At 35.7% G+C, this 24,100-nt stretch overlaps 1 protein-coding gene across 3 annotated transcripts; it reads left to right on the forward strand.

The window, feature by feature from the left end:
• Positions 1 to 506: 506 nt before the first annotated feature.
• On the forward strand, positions 507 to 23,693 carry LOC125057575 (maternal protein tudor-like). Of its 3 annotated transcripts, XM_047661355.1 has the most exons (13): positions 507 to 2,575; positions 2,933 to 3,139; positions 3,826 to 3,995; positions 8,309 to 8,386; positions 9,208 to 9,336; positions 10,309 to 10,431; positions 13,993 to 14,225; positions 14,262 to 15,179; positions 17,313 to 17,461; positions 18,103 to 18,261; positions 19,472 to 19,638; positions 20,225 to 20,460; positions 20,715 to 23,693. In XM_047661355.1, exons 1-13 carry the CDS (start codon positions 680 to 682, stop codon positions 23,153 to 23,155), a joined length of 6,906 nt encoding a protein of 2,301 aa, XP_047517311.1. In that variant the 5' UTR covers positions 507 to 679; the 3' UTR covers positions 23,156 to 23,693. The 3 variants fall into 3 exon arrangements, with proteins under 3 accessions (XP_047517311.1, XP_047517310.1, XP_047517312.1); XM_047661354.1 differs by having other exon boundaries at positions 13,993 to 15,179; XM_047661356.1 differs by lacking the exon at positions 10,309 to 10,431 and having other exon boundaries at positions 13,993 to 15,179.
• The last annotated feature ends 407 nt before the right edge of the window (positions 23,694 to 24,100 follow it).

Here is a 24,100-nt window from a genome sequence, read left to right on the forward strand (position 1 = left end):
ATACAAGAAAATTTACTGAGAAGACCCTGGTATGAAGATTATGAGTTGGATACAGTTAGTCGTGAGTTCGTTACCACAATCAACAGATTGCGTTTTGGTCACAACACTACACCCGCACACCTCGCTAAACTTAATATTATAGATAACAATGTTTGCTCTTTCTGCACTAACGAGATCGCAGATATGAATCATATTTTTTTTAAATGCCAAAACCAAATTTTCATTTTTAATAGACTACTATTAGCAAGTGAAATAATGGAAGTTAGTGATCCCTCCCGCCGCCAGTTGTGTGATTTGCTCAAAAACAAAAAGTGTTATAGTGCATTATATAAATACGTTAAAAATACTGTAGGGAAGATTTAAGAAAACAAGTGGAATGTTGGAATAAGAATAACATGTGAAATTAAATGAAGGAAAATAAGTGAAATTTAGTGACCGAAAATAAGACTTGGCTTAAAGGTCTCGTTACCAGGCCATAAAATTAAAAAAAAAAAAAAAAAAAAGTTCTTTAAAAGTGTAGAGTGTAGACTGTAGAAAATATAAAAAAATCTTTAAAGCAAATTTGAATGGTGATCAGTGATCAGGATAATTCATAATAATTTAGTAACGTGTTTAGTTTATTAATGCGTAATGTGTTTTAATTAGTATTTTTAAAAAATCCTGAGATAAACAGCAAAAAATGGCTTTGCCACCAGACATGCAGCGGTCCTTTCGCCTTTTTGTTACCCATGTGGATGGAGAGGGATTTTTTCTCAAAATAAGCGGACAACTTGATCAGCAATCGTCTATGATGATTGAAAGTTTACTTAAGCTGGCTGTTGAAAACCTCGAAAGTGGAATTGGAGCAATCCCACCGGGAACGCCGGTACCCGAGGGCGTCGTGTGTGCCGCCAAATACAAGGATGGAATATATTATAGAGCTAAAATTACAAGCATTAAAAACATTGCTAACGGTTTAGTAGGAGTGCATTTTATTGACTATGGTAATAAAGATACCATTTCGCTCAGCACCATTAGATATCTAAATAAGTATGATCCAATGTTACTACAAATACCTGGGCAAGCCTCTGATTATTATCTTTCACGCCTTATACATGAGTCTGGACGTTGGGATGAGCGTCTGTTATTAAAACTACAAAGTCTTCTCTGTTATGCAGAATATCCAGCTACTATTGATGCTAATACACGAACAATTCCTGTAATATCAATTCAGTTCAAAGGAAATGATTTATCAAATCATCTTGTAACTAACAAATTTGGTATGGCTTTACCTTTAGAGAAACAAGAATTTCTGTTATTGCAGGTACCTGAGAATCAACTTATTCCTAATTGGTCTCCAACATTAATGACTGACTCTCCAGCTTATCCTGAACATGTACCATTTTTACTTAATCAGAATTTCCCTAATCCAGCAACAGCTATGCGGCAAAATGCTTCTGTCTCCTATTCCACTACTATTCCACCTCCATCTATGGTAGCTCAAAGACTCCTAGTAAATCGAGCTGCCAGGAATACTGTAAATTTAAAAGCACCTATTCGTCAACCACAACAACCTTTTTCTACAGCTGGGGCTGTAGGGGCAGTTTCTTCTACATCTGCAATTATGAGTTTACCCAAAACTCCTCCTTCTCCAAAAAAATCAAATACATACAAGAGTAGACTTCTTGAAATTAACTCAACACATAAGGTCTTTGTATCATATGCTGAAGAAGGACCAGAGTTATTTGCTGTGCAACTTGCAGTGGATGCTAATAAACTACAAGAGATGATGGACGACATAAACAGGCGACCACATAGCAGTCTAACAGAGCCTCCAATGATCGGTACTGTTTGTCTTGGAAGAATGTCTGGAGATAGAATAATTTGTAGAGCCATAGTTATGAACCTTTCAGGATCACAATGTAAACTATTCTTCGTAGACTTTGGTGATACAGAGATGGTGTCATACTATGATATATTTGATATACCAGAAGAGTTTGTTAAGCCAAATGTATTTGCTATGAGGTTTTGTTTGTCTGGTGTAAAGAATTTGGAGAAAGGACCACACTTAAATGAGGCATTTAAACAGCTTGTGAATGGAAAGCTTTTGTCATTGAGAGTGGTTGCACCTGAAGGGCCACCTCTAATTCAGTATGGAGAACTGTACTTGGATAATAGAAATGTCTTAGATTTGTTGATGGCAAACATGAAAGATAAGTTACAATTTAAGTGGCTGGATGCATTACCACAGCACAGTAAACAATCAGTATTAGTATCTTATGTTGATAGTTGCATTAAATTTTACATTCAATTATCTGACAACATAGATACCTTAAATGCTGTAATGGAAGCAGTTAAAAATCACTGTGAAAATACATCCTCACCTGGACCATTGCCAATTGGATCCGTTTGCTGTGCAAGATTTCCAGAGGATGCCAATTGGTACAGGGCAATGGTTAGGGACACCAAAGGAGAAAGAATAATTGTTGCATATGTTGACTACGGGAATGAACAGGAAGTAGCTGTAGCAGATATTAGGACAATTACACCAGATCTAATCCAGTTGCCAGCCCAAGCTATGAAATGTGCCTTAAAAGTAAGTACAAAAATATTGTTTTGGAACTTAAATTGTTACACTTAAGATATTTATTTTTAGTCTATTTAGTGTATTTTTTTAAAGTTTGTTTTAAAGATAAATGTAACGCTGGTGAAATTTTAGTTTTCTCTAAATTATTCTTAGGCTTGTATCCTTAAGTGAAAGTAAATCTTGTCTTAAGAAGTATAATATTTATATTGAAAAAATGGTTTGAAATTTATTCTTAGCTTACGATCAAATTTTACCACATTTTTGACATATTGGTCACAGACTATGTTTCATTTCTTAAATTATCCTTAGAATAGGGCCTCGGTTGCCTACTTCAATCTCGGGTTTTTTAATTTATTATAAACACAGGGCTATGAAGACAAAGCTGTAGAAAGCAAGACATCAAACCAACTGGAGATGTTGGCGTTAGAAAAAACATTGATGATTCATGTGGTTGGCATGTATTCTCATGATACAATGCTAGTAACATTGGTTGATGATACAGTATCGCCACCTTTGGATATTGCCAGGCGGATGAACCAACTATCACAACCACGAAGCACTGGAAATGTTGAGGTAATTTAAATATAAATATTATGTAATAAGGCATTTTTTAAGCTTAAACTATTGTCAGTTATTACTTATAAATGTCAAAATTATATTTTATCATAACACAAGCCAGCCCCCAGTTTTAACCGCCGAAAATAGCAGCACGACGTTTCATAGCATATAGCTTTTCTCCAGTAAAAAGAAGACGATCTAACAAAAAAAATCAGGCCTTTTATTACTAGGGTAGGCTGTTCATGGCATTTTACGTTTGGACACTTAGTTTTTATGTTAGTTGTTGCATTTATCTATAAATAAATTTATACGAAAACTACGCATTACAGACATTAAATGTTTTAAAACTAATAACGAATTGATTTAGAAAATTAATTATTCAGGCTTGTTTTTGTTTTTTTTATTATTATTTTTTATCATATATTATTCAAGTTTCTCAACGTTTGAATGTTCCCGGTATTTATCAAATATTTCAAGATCATAATTAGCCCAATCAGTCCAGCCATTCTCGAGTTTTAACGTGACAAATATATATAATGCAGGTAGCATATATTATATTAACTAATTTAATTTTGAAATTTAAATTAATTATATTAATAAACATAATTATAAAAAGTTTGTTTCTTGAAGTCATTTGAATAAAATATGACTTATTCTATAACTATTTGACTGGTAGATTATATGTAGACTTATTAAAACAGAAGGCGTCGCCTCCGATACGTAAAGAAGCTCCAGAGTTCAGTTCGCCTGAAGGCAGCGTGCCTGATGATGGACGTAAGAAGAGTTTCCGAAGGGAAAAGAGTTTCAAAGACGAAAGGAAACGAGATGGCGATGAAGAGTTTGGACAGAGAGGTGGCAGCTTTAGGGGGAGGTATGTTATTTATTTACGATTTATATAGAAATTTATTAATTACATATTACAGTGTAAATTCTATATAACGACACTATCTATCACTATTTTGACGTTACAACGAGTTGCCGTTAAATGGAAAGAAAAATCCGTATTATAAAAAGAAAGTTTATTTCAGTCTTGTGTTGGTAATTATATAAAAACAATTCGTATTTGAACGCTATTGCGTTGTCTGTTATTTTTGTAATGTACCAGTAGTTATGTTGTATTTTTTTACTTATTTAATTCATATCTTGCAATATTGAGGCATCTTCGTAATAAAGCATATGCAAGCATGCGCAATTGGTAAAAAATAAGAACGGATTTCTAGGAAAGTTAAATCGAGGGACGTTACATGGAGGTTACACTGTATATGATTTTGTTTTGAGCTGAAACAGCTAAATCGGTTTAAAAAGAAAAACGTAACGTTGTTTTTAAAAGTGTACTTAGTTACCTACTTGAATAAAGATTTTAGTTACCTACTTGAATAAAGATATAGATTGTGCGTATTTTGGTTAATACGAAATTCTTATCTTTTGGAGCGTACAAGTATTACGCAACGAATTTTTGGAGAGGGGGGGTCCTTTTGTAAAACGTTACGATTCGGGGCGGGTATTGAATTACGCGTTATTGTTAATATTATTTTCGACTTTCCAGTACTTTAAACCACACAATGGTAATTTTTAGGTATAAAGAATCATTAAGTGGTCACGAATTCGGCTACGGAAAAAGAAGCATCAATAGCCAACGATTAATAGATCTCCTTCTAGAACATAATCTTACAATTATGAACAGCATCTTCAAGAAGAATAAAAACAACAAATGGACATGGGTCTCCCCTGATGGAAAGTACAGAAATGAAATAGATTATATTATAAGTAGCCACCCAAAGCTATTTACAGACACCACAGTCATTTCTAGGTTAAATTTCAATACTAACCATCGCATGGTTAGAGCATCGCTCAAAATGACGCCTCCTAAGATCCGTAGAAAGCACATTAACTTGCATAGCAGAACCCATATCGCGGAAACTAACGAAACAACATCATACCCACTAGCAACTCAGACCAGAGAAATCGAAGAAACAGAAGGACTTGACATAAGAAACAAATACACCAGATTTCAAAATCAACTTCGCTATGCTAATACTAGAAAAGAGAAGAAACAAAAATATATTTTGAGTGATTCTACCATGCAGCTTATAAATAAAAGAAAAAGTCTAATTGCGAACAAAAACGGCAAACGGAATCTGAGAGAAATAGCCGAAATAAGTAAGGGAATAAGGAAGGGCATACGCAAGGACAGGAAAACAAGAAGAATACAAACACTCGAAAAACACATAATTGAATCAGGCGGAACCAAAAAAGCTCTTAAAGAACTTCGTGAAGCGACTCCTTGGGTACCTTATCTCAAAAGAAATCAAATTAACATCACGAACCGCAAAAGTATAGTAAAGACAGCATCAGATTTTTACAGAAATCTATACTCCAACCCAGCTATCGCAGGAAACGAACAGTGCAACAACTACAAAACGACCATATACCCTCCAAACTTAGAACCAGAACCATATATTACAAAGTGAAGTCAGGAAAGCTATATTAAGCCAAAAGTCAGATAAGGCACCAGGTCCAGACAAGATCACGAACGGATTACTGAAAGGAACCCTAAAAGAACTGGTGCCCATTCTGACGAAAATCTTTAACGACATCCTAACATCAGAACAGATACCTGAACAATGGCAAACCTCGCACATAATTCTTATATACAAAAAAGGCTCAAAGGAAGACTTATCCAACTATAGACCAATAAGCCTGATGTCAAACATATATAAGGGTTTCTCCAAGATATTACTAGATCGATTAAGCACCACATTAGACGAGAGCCAACCCATGGAACAGGCTGGATTTAGGAAAAACTTCGCAACGATAGATCATATACACACAGTCAAACAAATCATAGAAAAATACAGTGAATATAACAAAACAGTGTATATGGCTTTTATAGATTACACCAAAGCTTTTGACAGCATCAAACATGAAGTGATATGGGAAAGCTTAGAAAACCAAGGAGTATCCGGGGCCTATATAAACATCATAAAACAAACATATGCTAACTGCAATGCAAGAATACAAATGGAAACACATTTAAAATCGAAAGAGGTGTCAGACAAGAGGACCCATTATCTCCAAAGCTATTTTCTGCTGTGCTCGAAAACATATTCCGAAAACTAGAATGGAATGAATTTGGACTAAATATAGATGGGAGAAAACTACATCATCTTCGATTTGCAGACGACATTGTATTGTTCGAAGAGAACCCTCATAAACTTGAAGAAATGATACAAGACTTAAACAAAGAAAGTGAGAAAGTAGGCCTGGAAATGAACACAAGCAAAACAAAGCTACTATCAAATTCAATCCCATACGAAATAAAACTTAATAATCAACCTCTAGAATATGTTGAAGAGTACATTTATCTGGGGCAAATTATCTCTCTAACTGATATAACCACCAAAGAGATCAAAAGAAGAATAGCAAATGGATGGAAAAGATATTGGTCACTGAGGGAGATCATGAAAACAACAGATTTCAGCAAGAAAATAAAGAGAAAAGTCTTTAACACATGTATGCTACCCTGCCTTACCTATGGCTGCGAAACTTGGGCAAACAATCTAACCAGCACAGGAATATGCTATCACACTGCCAAAGAGCCATGGAAAGAAGCATGCTGAGCATAAGAAGGAGGCCTTTGCCATGAGGCAAACCGAACTCCGAGATATACTGGAGTGAAAATATATTAAAGTTCAGATATATAAAGTGACAGAGTTTCGGAATTTATAGGCTATATTATTATTAAGTGGTCACGAAACGTTTTACTATTGGGTACAGAAAAACGTTACGGCGCGTTACATGGGGGGGGGGGAAATAATCTTCAAAAATTGCGTGACGTAATACTCAAATAATAATCAATAAAATACTCATAAATGTGTGTGTTCCATGCCCCTCAAGTTTCGAAAAATGGCAAAGTAATCTTCGTAACATAGCTGTAGGCAAAATTATTGTACTCATTATTTTAGAAGAAACTAAAATGTTTATTTGAAAGTGACCAAGACAATTACGTTATAGACGATATATTGCACGATATCAACTCGATTTGCAATTAAAACTAGCGCATAGCGAGTCATACTTTACGCGCGTAAGCGAATTCAGTTAACTTTTTCACGAACAGCAAAAAATAATTGATTTGAGTCATCCACAGCCTCTATAGAGCTATTACGAAATAGAGTCGTCTTTTAGTCAGTTATTACGTATTACATTATAAACAGTTCGAACTTGTTACTATTAAAGTATAGAAACAACTAGGAGTAATAAATATTATTATTAAGAATTTATAATATATAAATAATACGCCATTTTACGATTTTATCAATACGTACTAATAACGAAGTTAATGATAAATAATTGCAATGTTTTGCGAGGTGAAAGTAGAATTGATAATTAAAAATGTCAGGAATGGAGACTTTTATTTATAAACGAGTATTAAGACAAGTGGTATAACAAGGGTAACCAAATAAATTAATGGGTAATTCTCTGTTGGTTGGTTTTTACTAGTACATATTTATGTATTTTGGGATTTTGAACAGACTAAAATTATTGCAATCAATGCCCTTATATAACAGCAGTTCTTTATTATACATTGGTTTCTTAGGAAAATCAAATATATAAAATTCTCGTGTCACAATGTTCGTTCCCTTAAAAGTCTTTATGCATATTCAGTAAGTCTGAGAATCGGCTACCAACTATTTTTCAAACCCCTAAGTCATAAGGGGTGTACACACCAAAAATTTTTTTTTTATTTTTTAGATTTTTTTTTGTGTTTACTTTTTTATGATAGGTACAGCATACAAAAATACATACAACCCCTAATTTTCACCCCTCTACGATCAATCCCTATTTTGTATTATTGTAGATAGTTATTTTATTGAACTAAAAATGTTTCCTAGAAATAATATACATGGCAAAACAACGTTTGCCAGGTCAGCTAGTAATTTTATAAGCAAACAAAAAAAAACAGTTGAAAATCATACAAATGAAATTGCTGCACACATATTGTCTGCGTCTTGTAGCGAATTTTGAGAGTTCCTCTATTTCGTAATATCTCTATGGGTCATTGAACTGTCTTAAACTCAGTCGAATTGAGATTCGAAGCTCGTAACATGTTTAGACGTCGTTACAGGTAATAATTATAATACAATATATATTTGCTGTATAGTTGAGTGTTAAAATAATTTTTAGAGACCAGAAGGATGGCTTCGACAGGGCCGGTTCTGGACGCTTCGGCGATAAACTTTCTAAGCCCGATAGAGGTGATAGGTAAGCAGAAATTATTTGCTAGTTGTTGTGAATTGGAATGTCTTTCTATAAGAGCGTGTAGGCTTAGTGCGAATCTTTGAGGTAGGTTCGAATCCCGGCTGTGCACCGATGGACTTTCTATGCGCACATGCTCGTACGTAAGGAAATCATTGTGGGTTTCCTCACCATGGCATGGCATTGGCGTGGACCCAAAAAGTTGAAGGCTGTGTAACCTATTAGAAAAAACAAATGATTACGAAACAGATACACAAATCTGAGGCCTAGACCTAATATGGTGCAGTGCTACTGGTTTAAGATATATTATACAATGCACAACATTCTTTGTATTTAATAGCCAGCTCTAGCTCTTTAAATATATTATATTTGTAACGTATTGCGTATGTTATGTTGCCTAACCTGAAGGGGATGTTGGATTTGATTTCTGGCTAAACAATATTAGTTTCAAATGAGAAGCCTCTCCCCTTACGTATAAATCATATGATAGTACTTCATGGGGTCTTTGTTACATTTACTTAATTAGATTTAATACTGAAATACATGGAAAGAAAATATAAACTTAAAATATTCAAAATTACCCCCTATTTTCTACTGGATATATAGAATAGGAAGCTTACTATAAATAGCGACGTGAATTAAACGCAGCCAGTACGCCAAAAAGGCAAAATTGCTTTTAATATAATTTAGTATTATTTTAGAGGCAAATTGATGTGATGTGGCGGAAACTTTATAAGCGTCATGGATGGCTGATTGGTGTTATAATAGTTGCTATTCTAGACTTTAAAAAGTTGTAACAATTTTATTTAAATTAAAACGGTATTCAGACGAGGTGGTAGACGTGAAAACCAGTTCTCCCCGCAACCAGCGTCAGCAGAAGAGAGTTGGGAAGACTCATCAACTCCGTCAGTTCAGTCGCCGCCGCTCAGACAGAACAGAGAGAACCATAGAGATAAGTACGTAATTTACAATATGTAGAACAAAACGCTTGCAACGGGGAATAGAGTCGTGAAGGAATATTAAGACTGTTTTAATGTTTTCTAATTTTTTACTTCCTTAGGTGATATAACTGCAATTTTTTTTTCAGAATTTTTGCAAAACTTTTACTATAAAACACGACGATGTTTTTATTCTAAGGAAATTATTTTGTGTCACAATATTAGTAATACTTGTTTACCTAATTTTATTTTCCTGAAATAGAGAGAAACAACCATAAAGATGGTTTTCGTTATTATAATTCTACCAAATAATCATAAAAAAGTTAGCGACAGTTTATAAACGAATAAAGACTGGTAATAATATATCCCTGTTTCACCAAGGTCATAATATTTCCGAGAAAATAGTGGTAATAGGTTTTTACGTTCTAGACATTCGTCAAAATGTGCAGTGGTAATGTGCGGTTACTGTGTCGTCCGTATGTTTAAACTGTGAAACATCGTATAGGCCTTTGCTCTTCAGTCTAATTAGATAACTTAATTTAATAAAAATTTAGTTATTTTTTGACCATTTACACTATAATATACATAACAACAATGTTTATCATTTTGTATATGTAATATTCCACACCAATACGACTAAGGGTCCTTCAAGAAAAGAGCGTACCAATTCTTAAAAGGCCGGCAACGCACTTGCGAGCTTTCTGGCATTGTGAGTGTCCATGGGCTATCACTTAACATCAGATGAACCACCTGCCGGTTTGCCTCGTATAACATAAAAAAAGTTTTTAGTATCTTTGTAATAATAGCATTACCTTCTTTTATTTTTCCTGAACAAAATAGATTTAACATATTTACTTTTTTTTACTACTTTGTTCCCCGGGGCAAGCGAAAAGTTCATATATATATATATATATATATATTTTATTTTAAATATTCAAGTATTGTATGTATATGTATTTTAAATATTTGCTTTACGTGCGGTATTAACAGAAGAAAGTCTCGGCCAGACGAGAGACAAAAAGGCCACAAAAAGGAGTCGAGTGTCGGTCGACGGTTGCGGCAAGCGACAGAAGTGGCGCAAGCGCATAAAAATATTCAGGACAGACTAAAACGGTACAGAAGCATTACAAAAGCCTTGTCCTTTTGTGTTAATCACCAAATTTCTGTATCAACACCTATCACTTTGGAAAGGAGATTGCCCTACGCTCGGAGTAAAATATATTAAAAGTTTTTGAAGTTATACTTCTTTAGGCGCGTTATGAAAAATTGATGAGAGTGAAATTTTACGATGCGCGCGCACCGTGACACAAAATTAACAGAATGAAGTTGCCCACGGAAGATGCTACGGCATTGGACATAATTAAAAAAAAACATTCGAATAATAATAGAATTTATGTTGTTACACTTAATATAAGAGAATAATAATAAATATTTATTTATTTAATTTTTCAAATGTAAACTGAACTTTATTGACTATAATGACTCCTTTTCCAGTCTTTGATTATTTAATTGTAATTAATTATATGCAATCAAAAACTATTTTCAATAATGCCAAAGAAGTATAACTTCTTACGCGCGTACATAAGTACACGCACCCTTTTTTTTATTAATTCTATACAAGTATGGGCAATCTTCTTTTATACGCTAAAAGGGTCTTGTTGTCTAAAAGACCTCTTCGCTTTACTTACACGGTTTCATTCGCAAATTAATTTCATATTGCACTGTTAATGTTCTATCTGAATTTTGTATTTTTGGCTCCATAGTTTTTGTGTTTCAGCTAAAAAGTTTGTACAGTCATTTGTTTCTTTCACAGTGTTGGTTTGACTTTTTAATTATATCTTGTAAATAACATTATTTAAATCTCGTTATATCGGAATAGTTTTTGTTGACGTTTCTTATTATTATTTGATGTTTTTGGAGAGCCTAGGCTTAGACGTGCGACTCTCATACCTGAGGTCGTACGTTCGATCCCCGGCTGTGCACCAATGGACTTTATATGTGCGCATTTAACATTTGCTCGAACGATGAAGGAATACATCGTGAGGAAATCGGATTGCCTTAGACCCAAAAAGTCGACGGCGTGTATCAGGCTGATCACCTACTAGCCTATTGGATTGATTATGAAACATATACAGAAATCTGAGGCCCAGGGGGCCTACCATGAACTGTCTTAAAACAATCCAGTTGAGATGAAGTTGAGTTTAGGTACCTATAGCATTTTTTCGTACCACGACCGCCTATTAGCGGAAACGTATTTGCATCGCAAGACCGAATGAAAGAACGATAATTTTGTTTGAGGTTTCTATTTCTATTTCTATTCTAGTTTTGAAATTTAAGTCAAACTTTCTTTGACATATGTTTCTATAAAAATAAATAAAATATAAATTTTTTTTTCAATAATTCGTCAATCACAATGATCTATTATGTCTTAATATATATATTTATTTAATATAAAACTATTCTTTTGATATATTTTAAACAAAGTTTTCTGGTGCTATGATAGTTGACACTTATTATTTTTGAACGTTTCCGTCAAATTTTGATAGGAGCTTTCAATATTTTGGCGTTTACAAAATTGCAGCTTTATAAATATAGTTTTACAAATGGCTTAACTAATAAAATAATATAATATATCGAAGTTAATTCCTGATATAAAACTCTTCGCAAAAAATATTACAAATTAATTTATTACTCGAAAATCATAGTAAAAATTATTTCCTTCAAATTGTACATCATCAAATATATAATCAGGATTACATGATATGATATGAACAACATTACTCACTTATCCTCGCCACTATTTTCCAATCCTTCCCCACTGTCTCTTTTGTTCCAATTTACAGTTTCATTTATATTAAAAGACTTTTTTAAATTTTGTGTATAATAGAGAAACGCGTAATTATTTATACTAATTGTTACCTTTTATGCTTCGATAATAATTACATTTCAATTACAATATCCGAGGTCGTTGATTTGGAATACATTTATAGCTAATGATGTGTGTTGTTACGCTTCAATTGAACATAATTATGAATGCAGTTAACTTTCAGAAAATGTTACGATTCTTATAAAGAATTTGATGATATTGTAGCTTTAAACTGAGCTATTAGGGTTTGCTGTCCCAATTTTGAAAAACAAGATAATTTTATGTAGTGGCTCATGATTGCTTTGAAGTATTTTGATATAAATTTTGAATAGTGGAATCGATACACGTTGCTCTGTACACGTCGAACAAAAAATTATCGAATTGTAAAATCTAAACCTAATGTATGTATGTTTTTCCGAACAAATTCGACTTAGGGGAAGAGAAAAGAGCGTACCACTTTTTAAAAGGCCGGCAAAGTCCTCTGGAGTATCCAGTCACTTAATGACTCATTCGTCTAGTGGTTAGTACCCCTGACTGCGAATCCATGGGTCCCGGGTTCGATCCTCGGCTAAGACGAACATCGATGTGATGAGCATTTGGTGTTTGCATAGGTCTTGGGTGTTTTAATATGTATTAATATGTCTATCTATCTATGTATGTATATCCGTTGCCTAGTACCCATAACACAAGCTTCACCAGCTTAGCATGGGACTCGGTCAATTGGTGTGAATTGTCTAAAAAAAAAAAACTTAACCTCAGGTAAGACCCCTGGCCGTTTGCCTTCTGTACTATAGAAAACAAATAATTTCTTCAAAATCTGACCACCGAGGAGTTTCATTACACACGCAAATACTATTTTATATTTAAAAATGTAACTCGGTAATAATGTACCTAATGTGTATTCCGGTGAAAAAGTTTGAGAAATTGGATCAGACTTGTGATTATACGTTACACAATAACATACCAAATACAAATATTTGCCTTAAAAAGTGTTTTAATAATAAATCTGTTGATTCTACAATTTCTAATGATTCACCTACGATTTCATTAAATTACTTTATATTAAATCATCGTATCACGTTCATTTTCGTCTGGTTTGGTTTAAATATATATGTAGGTAAATTATTTATAAAATTTTGTTATATACACATAATTATGTCCAGAACTTTTAACTTTTTGGCTAATCTGAATTGTATAGCTTACAAAAGTTTTAAATTCAATAAAGTATTGGCCGAAATCGCTCGCTACCATTTGTTTGCCGACACGCTTGGCTTACGAATATCGAACGCTACATTTTTGTATAATTATTAACGTTTTCATTTATTCCTTTAGCGAATTTCACGGAACTCGGTTTCACTGTATGATATATGTTTCATTTGTTAAATTGTTGCTTTCAGTTTCGTCACCACTAAAGTAAAATATTAATTGCACCGTTTGAACTATGTCTGTCCTTTTTTTATCACACGCGTAACGCGTTAACACGATTTTATAAAGAGGTTTTAGTTAACGAATGATGAGATAGATATATCTAACATCAATCTAGCTATGAAATTTAATAACTAAATATCAGCTGATGCTAACAAAACTATCACACAGCTTTGTGGATGGTTAGTGGCTCTAAGTGTAGCTTTAATTCTCAGAACTTTCCTTAGATCCTGGCTTATCTTAATCACACTAAAGTAAAGTTCGAATTGTTTAATATTGACGACTTTTTAATAAAATAATGCATTTAACTCATCCATATAACCCAAAATTCTAATATTTAATCATAATTATGTAACTAAGTTATTGAATGTTGTATTTTGCAGTGAAAGATTCAATCAACAAGATGACGATAATAAGCCCGAAGAACGCAATAGGTTTCAAAAGTTTGACAGAAGAGAGAATCGAGGTGACAGACGCGACAATTGGGGGGACAAGAAGGAAAATTGGCATCAAAACAGGGAGTTTAAAGATCGGGGAGATCGGGATTACAGGGGTGAAAGAGGAGATAGAAGTGAAAGGGGAGATAGAGGAGACAGAGGTGAAAGGGGAGACAGAGGTGAAAGAGGAGATAGAAGTGAAAGGGGAGATAGAGGAGACAGAGGTGAAAGAGGAGATAGAAGTGAAAGGGGAGATAGAGGCGACAGAGGTGAAAGAGGAGATAGAAGTGAAAGGGGAGAAAGAGGAGACAGAGGGGGTAGAGGGGGCAGAGGTGAAAGGGGTGATAGAGAAAACAGAGGAGATCGATACGGGGGTAGAAGTAATTTCAGTCCTAGAGATAGGGCGGATCGGTCTGAAAGGTCTTTTGGTTCCGACGATAAGCGATTCGAAAAGAGATCGTACAACGATGACCGCGCCGGCCGCGTTCCTTACAAGAACCGTAGTTTTACCTACAAGGAATTGACCGACCCAGTATCTCTAGACACCCCATTCACTGAGCCATCCGTAGAGATCGGTTCACAACAAGAGGTCTCCGTTACTTGGATTATATCGCCCGAGAACTTCTACACTCAAATCCTATCTTTGCAAGCGAAATTCCTCGAGATGATGCACAAAATACCGCAGCTATACAAAGGCGTGAAGTCATACACTGGTGATGTCCCCGTTGGAGCGTCAGTATTGGCTCGTTATCCCGCCGACGGTGTCCTCTATAGAGCCACCGTGGTCGGTGTCCAGCCGTTCTCGAAATTTATCGTTCGGTACATCGATTTCGGGAATAAGCAGCTGGTCGACGCTAAAGACATCTGGCAGCTGGACAGAGAGCTGATGGAGCTGCCCAAAATGGCGGTTCATTGTGCCTTAGTGGGCGTGGCGCCTACGGATGGTGAATGGAAGGCGAATCCAGAGATAGATCTCTGTTTCAACGCTCCGAGATACCAGTGCATCTTCCAAGAGTTTGTGGATGAGCAATACAAAGTGTCTTTGTGGAATAATGGCGTTAATATTGCTGATTCTCTTGTGGAGAAGGGACTCGCGACGTTATCTGAACACCAGTCGTCTGTTACATTAAAAGGTACGTTTAAGTTTATTAATTGGTTTGTATGTATGTGTTTTTATATAGTATGGTTTGTCTCTTCATTAGACGTTAGAACTATACTGAGAGGTTGGGGTTGCCTGAAAGTGGTTAATAGCGATAAGTGCGCATAATTATGGTAGAAATCATTCTACTAAATGTTAAGTGCAGTAATTATGGTAGATCTTTTTCTAATTTATTAAATCTATGAATAACTAGCTGCCCCCGCGAAATTAGTTTCGCCTTGATGTTCTTTTTACTTAGCCTAACTTTTTAGTAGCTACATACCATTTATAATAAAACAATTTTTACCGGATTGAAGTTATGTATTTACAATTGTTTTCCATAATTTTATGTTATAAATGTGTGAAAGTTATGTCAATAAATAAAAGACAATACTAGCTACATACCAACTTATAAAACATTTTGCTATGTTAAAATACCTAATTAAAACTAAACTCTGAAAGTTCAAGGAATAATTAAGAAAATACTCGGTTGTTAATAAAAAAATTGGTTTGCCTTCTTCGATGCGATTAATTTTATTTATAAAAATAATAATAATTAATTTACTTTTAAATACTGATAAACTGGCAATTTCCTTAAATGTAAACAGCCTTCGATACATTTTTTTAATTAAATAATAGATTTCCATATATATCATATGACACAATTCACACGAGACCCTGGCCGACAAATTATTTATGTTAAAACGACAGCTTATTCTTAAGTCTTCATAATCCGATCCAATTATCAGCTAATCTGTTCCACTTATGTCTGAAAATGGTTTAAATTGATAATCTCATACGAGACTACGTATGAATATAATACAAACAAACAAGACGTTTTATTATTTCATAATGTATGAAAATCACAAAGCATGGATGTACATCAATTACATATAAAAATCAAAAATCATTTATTCATATAGGTAACACAATGTACACTTATGAACGTCAAAAAAGAAATATACATTAAATGCTTCTAATTTTACATTTACTGCCAGTAAATCAAGGGTGTAGAGCGGAAGAGAAGAACTGGCAATAAATAAATAATAAATACGGCACATACCGAAAAGAAGAAACTTAGATGATTGACGACATCACTACATAGTATAAAACAAAGTAGCTTTCTCTGTCCCTATATAGGGATATGCTTAAATCTTTAAAACTACGCAACGGATTTTGATGCTGTTTTTTTTTAAAATAGATGATTGAAGAGGAAGGTTTATATGTATTTATAACATCCATTAAATAGTGGAGAAAAATGTTATTTTTGAGGTTTCTAATGTGATGTCGTAAATAATTACATTTTTTCCGCTTACATTGCAAACGCAGGCTGAACCCTACGAGATTTATCAAAATAATGTACTAAGTATTGTACACATTGAAAAGATCTACAGAAAACTCCTCGATGGTATATGTCTACCTGTCATGTAGCCCACAATAACATTTTTTGTCATTTAATTTAACGACAAATAATGGCTAATTTTCGAAGCGATTTTAACCAATACAGCATTAATCTTTATCCAATTAAACACCGTGCGAAGCCGTGGGCCGCTAGTATTTAATAAAATAAATATTTGGCATTTACCAAGATGCGCAGATAAAAGATGGACAAAGACAACTATTTGGAAGTGAAGGTTAAAAAAGGCGCCCTAGAAAGAGGTGGATAGAAACAGGAAGCGAACGGAGAAAGATAGCCATGGATAGATAAATTTGGAAGTCCTTTTGAAGGAGACATCAATGGTACTGAAGGCAGTTAGGATATCGAATAACAAGAGACAGTAGAGGGTAAAACTTGCTAAGTTTCTTGCCCGTTCTTCTCAGAACAAGGCCTCCTGGTAGTTTTGCAAACGGATGGCGTAGTCTTGCTCTTTCGCGAATTTCGTAAACGTTTTTGACATTCATAAGCATGCCCTAAAACGCATCTAAACTGAATTAACGTATTTTCATTGATTGATTGATCAAGGAAAAAAATGTATATGTAACAAATGTATACTGTATTTTAACATTTGTAAAGATTGGAAATAAAATATTAACATTATAATGAATAGTTATTCAATTTCATCAATAGCTATTTGTTTAAAAACTGCCACTGTATATTCATATTATTAACGCCATGGTATTTTTTCAGACGAGGCGATAGATCTCACGATAATCGTGGGTCAACAGATACTGTGTCGTGTGACTCATGTAGAGTCGTACGAGAAGTTTTACGTACAACTTGATTTGGATAAGGCCGACTTAGTTGAGAGTGCCATCGCGAACTTTGATGTTAACAAGGTAAATACACATTATTATTACATATAATACTAGTTGAGCAGTGTGCGACTCTCATCCATGAGGTCGAAGGTTCTATGCGCGGCTGTGCACCAATGGACTTTCTTTCTATGTGCACATTTAACATTCGCACGAATCGCAGACAATGATAAGTACATTCATTAATGTATCGAGTGTTTCATATTTTAATAGTGGCTTCAAGATTTCTTAATAATTTAATTGCTTGTCCTGTAAAGTAATAAAATTTCATTTATCATATTCTGACCTATGGCCACAGATTTAATAACGTGTAGTAAGGGAAGAGTTTCCGTATCGATGGGATGGTATCATCATCTTTGACAGTTACTAAATCCATGGAAAATTGTATTGGAATTTTTGTCTTTTTCTTTTTTTTGTATTAAGATTTTAGTTTAACTCACTAAACACCAAACTATGAACCACAAATTTCGTGATTTTTGACACTTACCATCTTGCATAAAGATTTCAGCCCCAAATAATTTTAATGGTTTACCTGTAAAAATATCAGAAAATCCTATTTTCTATTTAATACTGGAAAGTTTCATTAAAATGTGGCAGTCACATTACCTATTGTAATAGGTATTTGCTATTGAATGGTTTGTTGTTATTTAAAAAAATATTTTCAGCTCACACCCATAGCAGATAGAATAATGGACGGTATTCATTGTACTGTTAGACACGAGGGAAAAATATACAGGGCCATATTGGGTGATGTGTCAGATAGTACGTCTGTGGAGGCTGTGTTGCCAGATTATGGTAAAACCATTAGGACTTCAGCGGAAAATGTGAGTTTTTTTTAAAATATCGTGTCTGAAAATGTGTCGGATGGTATCAGGAAGACGTTATTTAGACGAGTTATTTAATATTAAATAAAATAGGATGCACTAATTACACTTTCCGGAAGCTTATTCGAGTCAGCCATTACTTTGGGAGAAAGTACTTCAGGGAATTTGTATTGTATTGAGTGGTGAGAGAACTACTAAAATGTTTGTTGTCATTTAAAATAAAGAGCTTCTCAATTCCTGGAACTTTATCGTGGCCAGGAAGGATTTTATAGGTTTCAATTAAGTATCAATTATTATTACTGTGTAATTATAATGACAGTTGTCAAGATAATAGGAATTAGAATTGGCACTGCGACGTCAAGTCTATTGTTGGTTCTCTTTCCGCACGTTGATACTCTTTGTAATAACTACAGACACGAAATTTTGTGCGATCTATGACTCCCGTATGTCAATAGGGTTTGACATATTCCTGTATGTCAATTGGATGTTATTTATATTAGATAATTGCGTTACATTTTTATTAAAGTAAATGCTATATTGCTTAAGTAGTACTCGATAATAGTGATGCCAAATTTTTTATCATTAGTTTAGTTAAAAATGGCTGCCTGAACTCTGATTTTTAATTCTGTAGAATTTTGACTGCTATAATTTTTTGACATGTCAGAGATTACAAACCTTTTTAGTCGGGCACATTTTTCAATTTCAATACGGGTCTGAACATCTGAGTGTATACCTACATTTTATTTGTTAGTGAATGTATACATTTTATTAAGTGCGGTGCCTCACATTAAAAGTGATTTAACGGCAAGTGATAATTAAGTCCCTTTTCATCACAAACAGTAAAAAACGCACAAGTAAAGTTAAAAAAAATTTTCAAAGGTTTACTAAACCTGGAATTAGTAGGCAGTGATGCCAGCTAAAAATAAAATAAAGTAATTAAACTTAATTCGACGTATTGTTCGTGATATTGAAATATTTGTTATGTTTGTATTAGGTCACTTTAAAGTAAATATTTAGATTTACCATTTTGCAGGTAAAACATAAAAATACGTAGCATTTTATTTTTAATTTCCCTCAAATGGGTCAAATTTGTCCCTTTTTCCGTGGAAAACTTTTTAGTAGCAACACTTATGAAATGTCAGAATCCTACGGAATGAAAAATCAGAGTAAGTATAATGTATTGGATAATAATTTTCAACCACTCTTTCAGATAATGATTCTCCCACCCGAGCTGAGTGTGTACTACTACCAGTCCCTGCAATGTTCTCTAAATAACTACACAGCGGACTCCAAAATACTCATCCCATCAGAGGAACTCAAGGCTCGACTCGTTGGGAACACGTTCATCATTTATATCAATGATGTTGATGGAATATGGTATGTTTTTCCTCTCAGAGTATGTTTTTGCCTCAGATTTCTGTGTCTGTTTCATGATTTGCCAATCTAGTAGACAAGTAGGTGATCAGCCTCCTGTGCATGACACATGCCGTCGAATTTTTGGGTCTAAGGCAAGCCGGTTTCCTGACGATATTGTTTTAATTTTCTATTGGGGACATTGAGAGTATTTATAGTGAGAGATAATAATGGAACATAATGATTAACTTTGCATATCGTTTGACGAGTGTGGCAAAAAAACGATTTTTAGTATTGTTATGGTTAATATAAGATGTTGTTAGATTAATTACGTAATAACCTATGACAGAAGGTCTCTTAAGTACTGAATAAATTGACCGACTTGGTATTACACGGATCTCACGACTGTATACGGTAGAACTGTGTTGACTTGGTTTGTTTTACTTTATATGTTCGCGAGTTAAAAATAGCGATATTGTTTATTTAATATTATTTAATTAATAGTTAATGAATAATAATAAAATTAAGTACCTAATACAATAGAATTCAGCCGGGACCTTTGATTTTGGTCAATATAACGGTTTTGACTGAATTTAGAAAATGTTTACAGCCTCATATCAACTCTATACGAGCCGAAGACAGGTGAAAAGGTGGCCATTTTCGAACCAGACGAAGGCGCATATGACGAAGTAGTACCTCTGTGCACTCGGGCCGTATTTAATTACAACTTTGGAATGGCCTTTGTTTCGCATTTGGAGAATCTGAACGAGTTCTACCTGCAGCGGTCGTCGGATTCCGACAAGATCGCCCAGTTATTAGATCAGCTTTACAAGTTCTATGAAGAAGGTATGTAAACTGTGTCAATATTAAATATGTGTAATTCTTTTTGCTTTATTTTTAAAATCTAAAAATAATTTTTTTTAATCTGCGGATTGCTAATAAACAGATAAATAAATGTAAAACCCTATAGTTTGCGTTACTTCTAGCTTTGCTATAATAAAATTCTAGAAAATTAATTTAGCAAATTATGCAACATATTATGCAACATTTGTGTTTTTGATATCGGCATTTCTTGAGTTCAAAAATTTTCTGTTTTTTAGGAACTCCCGAATCTCTTACAAGTTTCGAAGCCGACACTTTGTGTGTCGCAAAATCTGCAGATGGCAACTGGTACAGAGCGAACGTACTGAGTGCGACCGAAGATGAAGCCAAGGTGCAATACTCCGACTATGGCAACTCCGAAACTGTCCAAAAACAATTCATCAAGAAGATGGATCCTAAGTTCTATGAGCCGTGTTGCCTGGCTTTGGTGGCCAGCCTGGGCCTCGTGGCTTTGCAAGACGACACTCTCGCCAAACTCCAAGACTGGACAAACGATAAAGAAGTACAGGTCACTTTGGCCTTCGGCTCCGACGGCTGGCTCGCCAATTTAAACCTCGACGGGGTCGACTTATCACTTAAGCTCATAGAAGAAAAGCTAGCGGCAACTCAGGTGGAGACCGCCCCGATCGAAGAGGTGCAACCGGTCCCGGAACCGGTTCAACCGGTCTCCCTCCCCGAAGGATGCGCCCAAGTTTACATCAGCCACATCGACAGCCCCGGCCACTTCTGGCTTCAAATGGCGGACAGAGTCGACAAAATTGAGGAAATCCAGGCTGAACTGCAGGCCAATATCGAAAGCTACCCCGAAATCGAGAGTAGAGAAATCGGTACCTTGTGTGTGGCGAAATATTCCGCTGATGACCAATGGTATCGGGCCGAAATACTCGACTCGGATTCCGACATCACCACCGTGAGGTTCGTCGACTATGGAAACACGGACGTTCTCGATAATCAACCCGGCCTGATTAAAGTTATCCCGGAACAGTTGAAGGCGATCGAGCGATTCGCCATCAAATCGAGCGTCAACGCCGTCCCGACGGGAACCGGCCAGTGGTCGGAGCCGTCTTCGGACTACTTCACTGGCCTCGTCGGCGATTTGTCGCTGCCGGTCGACGCGCTGATCGTTCTCAAAGACGTCACCACATACGTCGACATTTTCGTCAACGGCCAGAATATCACCGATAAACTGGTCTCCGACGGCCACGCGACGCGCTCGGAGCAGACCGAGTGCGGCGATCTCCCGTCTTGCTTCGCCAGTCACGTCAACTCCCCTTCCGAGTTCTGGATCCAGTTGGAGACCGCCACCCCAGAGTTGCAAGCGATGGAAGCCGCAATGGTCGACGCGGAGAACTTCCCGCCCCTCGAATCTAAAGAGGAGGGCCTCTTGTGCGCCGCTAAGTACCCGGAAGACGGAGCGTGGTACAGAGCCCAAGTCATAGTAGACGGCTCCGAGGGCACCGAAGTGCTCTTTATGGATTATGGAAACGCGTCCATGGCGAACGAGCTCCGCAGCCTTCCCGACGATCTCAAAACCAGACCGGCGCTATCGAGAAAATGTGCCTTACAGAAGCCGAGAGAAATCAAGTCCTGGTCGCGACGATCGGAGATTAAGTTCAACGAATTGGCGGCAGAGGGCGCTACCATTTTCAATGTGCAGTTCATAGCGTCGGGAGACATATCCATTATAGAATTGTTTTTGGAAGGAAAGTCTGTCACCGAAGAACTGGTCGGCCTCTGTGAAGAGCAACCGGCCTCGGAGAGACCGTCTCCCGTCGGCCAGGACTTGCTCAGCAACGGGAAGATTTGCTACGTGAACACGTTAAACGAATTCTATGTGCAGTTGGACGACTCTGGAACTAAATTAGACAAAGTGACGGAGAGCTTAGACGACGGAGCGACTTTCGAAGCCGCTCCCGAGTTGAAAGTTGGATCGGTTTGCGCCGCTTTTTGGGTCGAAGATGCGAAATGGTATCGAGCGAAAATTCTAGAGTTCTGCGACGTCGGCGCCCATGTGCAGTTTATCGACTACGGAAATAAGTCTAAATGCGTCGATTTCCGGCAGCTTCCTGAAGATTTATCGACGATTGAGCCCCTCGCTAAAAGCTGTCGGTTGGCCGGTCTCACTGAAGAGTCGGCGACGGACGAAACCGCCAAAGCGAAACTGGAAGACTACGTCGTCGATCTAGCGACATTCCAAATAGAGTTTCTAGATAGTACTACCGAACCGTCCTTAGTGAAGCTCCTACTTAATGGCGAAGATGTCATATCCTTACTTTTTTCCGAGAACAAAATCAAATTACCCGTTGCTCTGAAGGCCGAAGAAACAAACGCGGCCGACGATTTTGGGTCACCTCGAACAGATTTAGATGAAAGTATGGATAGTGCGAAAACTGTAATTGAAAACACTGTTGAAATTGACGACAAAGAAAATGATCATCCAGAAACGGAAACTAAACTGGAAACAATTACAAATGAGGACATTGCTACTGACAAAACGAATGATATTTCCGAAGATAAAGAAACTAACGATTTAAAAGTCAGTGAAAAGTCCGAGGAAATTAATGAAAAAACTTTAGAGCCAGAGCCGAAGGAAGAATGCAATGAAAAGCAAGAATCTCCTGAAAAGGCACAAACTGATGGTGCTCCTGCCGAACCGTAAATTAACATTGAAATGCGAAGCATTTGTATATAAGTTTCATTTCATACATAAGTAACAATTACATTTAGAGTATATAAAAAACCATTTGATATCTGACTGAATGCGTTATCTGATTGTGATATAAACTTGTGGCAGTTAAACTTTATTTGCGTTGATATTCTTAAATACTAAAAGTGTTTAAATATGCACCGTTCGCGTAATCTTTTTGTTATCTAATGCGAGGATAGAATTTTTTTATTGTTTTAGATTAAGAACATGTTATACCCGTGACGTATTCGTGTCAATACTCATTGTTTCATTTTAATATTCAAACGGTGTGCATATTGTTGCCTCCTTAAAACCTCTTTTAAACCTCTTTTATTTCTTATTTATAAAAAACAAAATTACAGTGATTTGACGTGAGTAGATGACGTTGAAATCTGTCACAGAACAGTGCTTTAGTTTTTATGAATAAGGATAGTGTTAAGACATTGTATGTTTAAGTTACAGCGATATTGTCTGAATTGTCCTTTTGTTGCTTTATAAAAATGATTATATATTTGAGTGTTTTACTTATTCACCCCTAAAGGCCTATTATTGATAATTGTTTACTAGTACGGTTGTGGCTTCTTATCAAAACCGCCACAATAAGGCTCAGTTCATTAGGCCGCGCGGTACAAGATCAATATAAACGGTAATTATCGTCTACATTACCGCACGCCAACGCGCGGCGCGCTCCGACCCGCGCGCAAGATCTTGAACCGCGCGCTTCCACGCGGCCGCGTGTTGCACAAGTTTTGCAAACCTGTATGTGTATATGGCTTGAGACGGAAAGATGCAAAATGAGTACCGAAGATGAAATTGTGCCTATCGATTTGCTTATCGACGAAATCGAGGAAAGAGATGCAATTTGGAATCTCAATTCTAAAGATTATTCAAATAAAATAATAAAAAGAAGATTAAAAA

The sequence above is a fragment of the Pieris napi genome, chromosome 16, assembly GCF_905475465.1.
Source record: "Pieris napi chromosome 16, ilPieNapi1.2, whole genome shotgun sequence".
NCBI lineage: Eukaryota > Metazoa > Arthropoda > Insecta > Lepidoptera > Pieridae > Pieris > Pieris napi.